Below are 3756 nucleotides of genomic sequence, written 5' to 3'. Positions count from 1 at the left end.
GACCCTCCTCCCTCTCATGCTCTCTGTCTCTCATTCTCTCTCTCTCAAATAAATAAATAAAATCTTTAAAAAAAAAAAAAAGAAAAGAAATGTTCTTTAAAAGTCATTAGATGAGTATGGCAAGATATTTCCCAGTGGAAAAGACCCAAACCCAGAAAACTGTTTTCCTAGACACTTTTCCAAGATGTTCACATTGTGATTTTTCTTCCTCTAAAAGCCAGTTAAGTTCTTTCCATTTAATACTACAATTCCGTAATGTGACCTGCATTACCGAGAGAGGGTGAATAATTTTAAGAATATGAAAACCTTTTACCAGTGTGGTACAGTCATTTCAAACTTTTGCCTGTTGCAAAATTTAACAGACTCTCATTTTTTCCTACTACTACTGAACAACTGGGCTCTTTGCTGTCCTACCAGGTTTGAGAGATATGTGACATTTAGCCTAGTTATATTTACAAGTTTCCACACCGCAACAAGTATGAAGGCTATGTGAAAGACATAATCTCTTCTTCAAATGTGGTTTGGCGACTAAATTTTACCTTGAATTCATGATTCTCCTACATTGTCTTACAATTCTAAGAAGTTTTTCTACCAGCAACAGGTACTGCAACCAAAAATTAATAAAGCCTGTGATACCACAAAATATTTTGCTATCGTTTTCAATTTTTCAAGACTCCTTTCTGGTAACAGTTGTAACGGGATGATTCTATGGTCAATTCTAAGGCCGTGCTTCCTCTGATTCGGTCCTGCTTCAGTCTAGTCAGTAGTACCATAACCTTAGGTTTCACCTTTCTCCTTCGATAACAATAAGACCGCTCGTTCCGGTAACTGCACACCTCCAATATTAGTTTCCAAGAAACCTGAAAGAACGGGACCTTGCCTACTCGCTCCTCCAGCCTTCTACCCTCAGAAGGTTGCCCAAAACGTGCAGCTCTCCCCACAACAGCAAACAGGCCGGAATGAAGCACCCACAGAGCGACTGGTCTCGGGGAGGAGGGGAGAACTTCTGGGCCCCGAGGACTGGGGCTGAGGTCCAGCCCAGCCCGCTCCCAACTCTACTGGCTGCCAGAAAGGAGTGTGGACCCTACGCTCAGGCCGCGGTGCTCGGTGGGGAAGGCACAGCCGCGCGTGGCAGCCGGGCAGGACGTAAACAAACCGGCCGGGAGGAGGGGGAAGGGGCAAGTGCCGGGATGGGGGTGGTGGGGCGAGAGGACCTAGCTCCAACCCGCCAGCGCAGGTCCGCAGCTGCCCAGCCCCTCCCCACCGGGGCCCAGGTCCCAGTCCCTGCGTGGCGCTGTCGCGCGGGCACGAACACCGAAGGCCCCTGCACATCTGGAGCGCGGAGCCCACAAGGCCATCGGCTCGGCGCCCCCCCCCCCCCAACCCCTCGCCCCGCAGCGCCCTACCTGAACGCGCAGTCTGGGTCCCGCGCGTCCCGACCGGCCGCGCCCAGCCCGCTCCTCTTGCTGAAGAGCTTCTGGAACAGCGTAGGGGCCATGCTGACCACGGCCAGACCAGGGTCGCTCCTTAGGGCGCTCGCTAGGCCCCCGCTCCTAGAGCAGCCCCGCCACCCCCATGAGCGCCTCAGTCATATGACAGAAATTAGTCACTTCAAACGGCCACGGCGCGCGGGGCGGGGCGCGAGGCAAGGCCGGCGTCCATTGGCTGGCGGTGAGCCGCATCACGTGGCGGCGCGCGGAGCAGGGGGCAAGGCGGGGGCGTAGGGCGGAGCTGGCCCCCATAGGCTGACTAGTGGATTCCCTCACGTGGCAGCTCACGGGGCGGGGTGTGCGCGGAAAGGACCGGAGGGGCGGGGAGTAGAGGTGGCTGGGGAAGTGAAGGGGGAGCGCGCTCCGGTCGCGGTCCCTCAGCGTGACGTTGTCTGCTGCTCTGTGAGGCTACGGCGGGGCGGTGCGGGAACGACGCCCGGTACTTTGGAATGCAGAAGGCTTCGTCTCCCCGCCCCCACGACAAAGAGAGCTGCTTAGAGCTCCTCGAGCAGCCGACCCTCCCCCGCCATCCCCTCCTCAGCCTCCAGGTTTCGCACCTCCGTCGCGCTACTGGCCAGTCCAGCGGCCCCCTGAGCAGAGAAGGCGCGCGACCTAGGCTAGACTTTGAGTGCGGGGCCCAGGCCTGCCCGCTCAGGGCCGCGAGGGGTGTGGGCTCAGAGCTTGACAGCGCGTGGCTGGTGGAGAGCCCTGCCCAGACACTCGCCACAGCTTTGACCTCCAGCAGAGAAGACCTCGGCCAGGGACTTGGGGCGGCCGCCTTCCGGGTTTTCCCACTAGCTCCTCGAACCCTGACAACAGGAATTAACCTTTTGTGAGAACTAACGATAGGATTTAAGCTCTATCTTAACGTCTAGGTATGGAGGGAGAGGGGAATTCCACAGTGGAATTGTAAACAAATGGATTTAATACGAGGAAAACCGCTTTCCAAAGTGTGGGGCGTGGGGGGGAACATTGCTCAAAAATGACCTTGCAGTCTTATTAAACCCAGGAAGCCAAATTTTATCAGGGTTCAGATCAAAGTGGCCTTACAAATTTTCAGCACCATTTATTCACCCACTCCCTCTCCAGAATTAGGAATTTTGTACCGTGGGATGAAATTCTCTGGCAAATATGGATGTCAGGAAATAACTGGTATGTGGTTGGAAGACTAAAAAAAAAAAACTTTTGAAAATTTCATTTAATTAGGCAGACAAACTGTATTTTCCTTGAGTGGCTACCAACTCCCACTAATTTGCAGCTAGAGTTTAAACTATAAAATAAGTGGCCTTTATAGAAAAAAGAAAACAAATAGGCAGACTGTGTATCTGAGAATTTCAGCAATCAGCATGATGTTTCACCATTACAAGATTTTTTTTAAAGCACTATAGGTGATTAAGAAATTAATTTTTTAAAATTTTATTTATTTATTTGAGAGAGAGAAAGAGAATGAGTGGGGGGGGGGAGAGGCAAAGGGAGATGGAGAAGCAGACTCCCCGCTGAGCTGGGAGCCCAATGGGGCTTAATCCTAGGACCTTGAGATCAGGACCTGAGCCACCCAGGTGCCCCAAGAAATTAATTTATTAATTCCACAAATGCTTAAGTGCCCTTGGTCCACATACTGGGGATCCAAAATAAACACAAAGACAAAGCTAACTTTCTATATAAGGAGATAATAAATAAGTAAACAAGGTAATTTTAGGACTAGCTTCTGAATGAGAACTAAGCAATGAAATGAGGGAGTGGGAAAGGTCTCTCTAAGAAGGTGACATTTGAGGTTCTCAGGTTAAGATTCATTCATAGCTCCTCTGCACATTGCCCAAGGTCCAGAACTTACTGGGCAATACAGATTCAAAACAGCAGGACTATGTCCTGTGTAAAGATAATCCTCGGGATTCTGACCAAACAGGGAAAGATTTCCAATAAGGCAAAATGAACTATGTATACAGTTGACCCTTGAACAATGTGGGGGCAAGGAGCCCCAACCCCTGCAACATCAAAAATCCAAGTATAACTTAAACTCCCCCACAACTTAACTACAAATAGCTTACAGTTGACCAGAAGCCTTATTGATAACATAAACAGTTGATTAACACAAAGCATGTATTATATAAGCATGTATTACATAGTGTATTCTTATGATAAAGTAAGCTAGAGAAAATATTAAAATCATAAGGGAAATACATTTATAGTAACAAGCTGTAAAAATCTACATATAAGATGATCTACACAGTTCAAACTGTATTTCCCACCCACAAAAAAATGTGAA

General features: G+C 49.4%; 1 protein-coding gene across 3 annotated transcripts in view; it reads right to left on the bottom strand.

Moving 5' to 3' along the window:
* FNIP1 (folliculin interacting protein 1) overlaps nt 1-1612 on the bottom strand; it is a 155104-nt gene extending 153492 nt beyond the window's left edge. For 2 of the 3 annotated variants that reach the window (XM_032425424.1, XM_032425426.1), the window contains exon 1: nt 1407-1612. In XM_032425424.1, the coding sequence (XP_032281315.1) occupies nt 1407-1498 (92 nt within the window). In that variant the 5' untranslated portion in view covers nt 1499-1612. The remainder of the gene's footprint in view (nt 1-1406) is intronic. The other variant, XM_032425425.1, reaches the window with a different exon arrangement.
* Nucleotides 1613-3756: the final 2144 nt, after the last annotated feature.

This window comes from Phoca vitulina, unplaced genomic scaffold (assembly GCF_004348235.1).
Source record: "Phoca vitulina isolate PV1807 unplaced genomic scaffold, GSC_HSeal_1.0 scaffold32, whole genome shotgun sequence".
NCBI lineage: Eukaryota > Metazoa > Chordata > Mammalia > Carnivora > Phocidae > Phoca > Phoca vitulina.
Note: the sequence above shows the minus strand (reverse complement) of the source record. Positions and strands in the feature narration are given on the sequence as shown.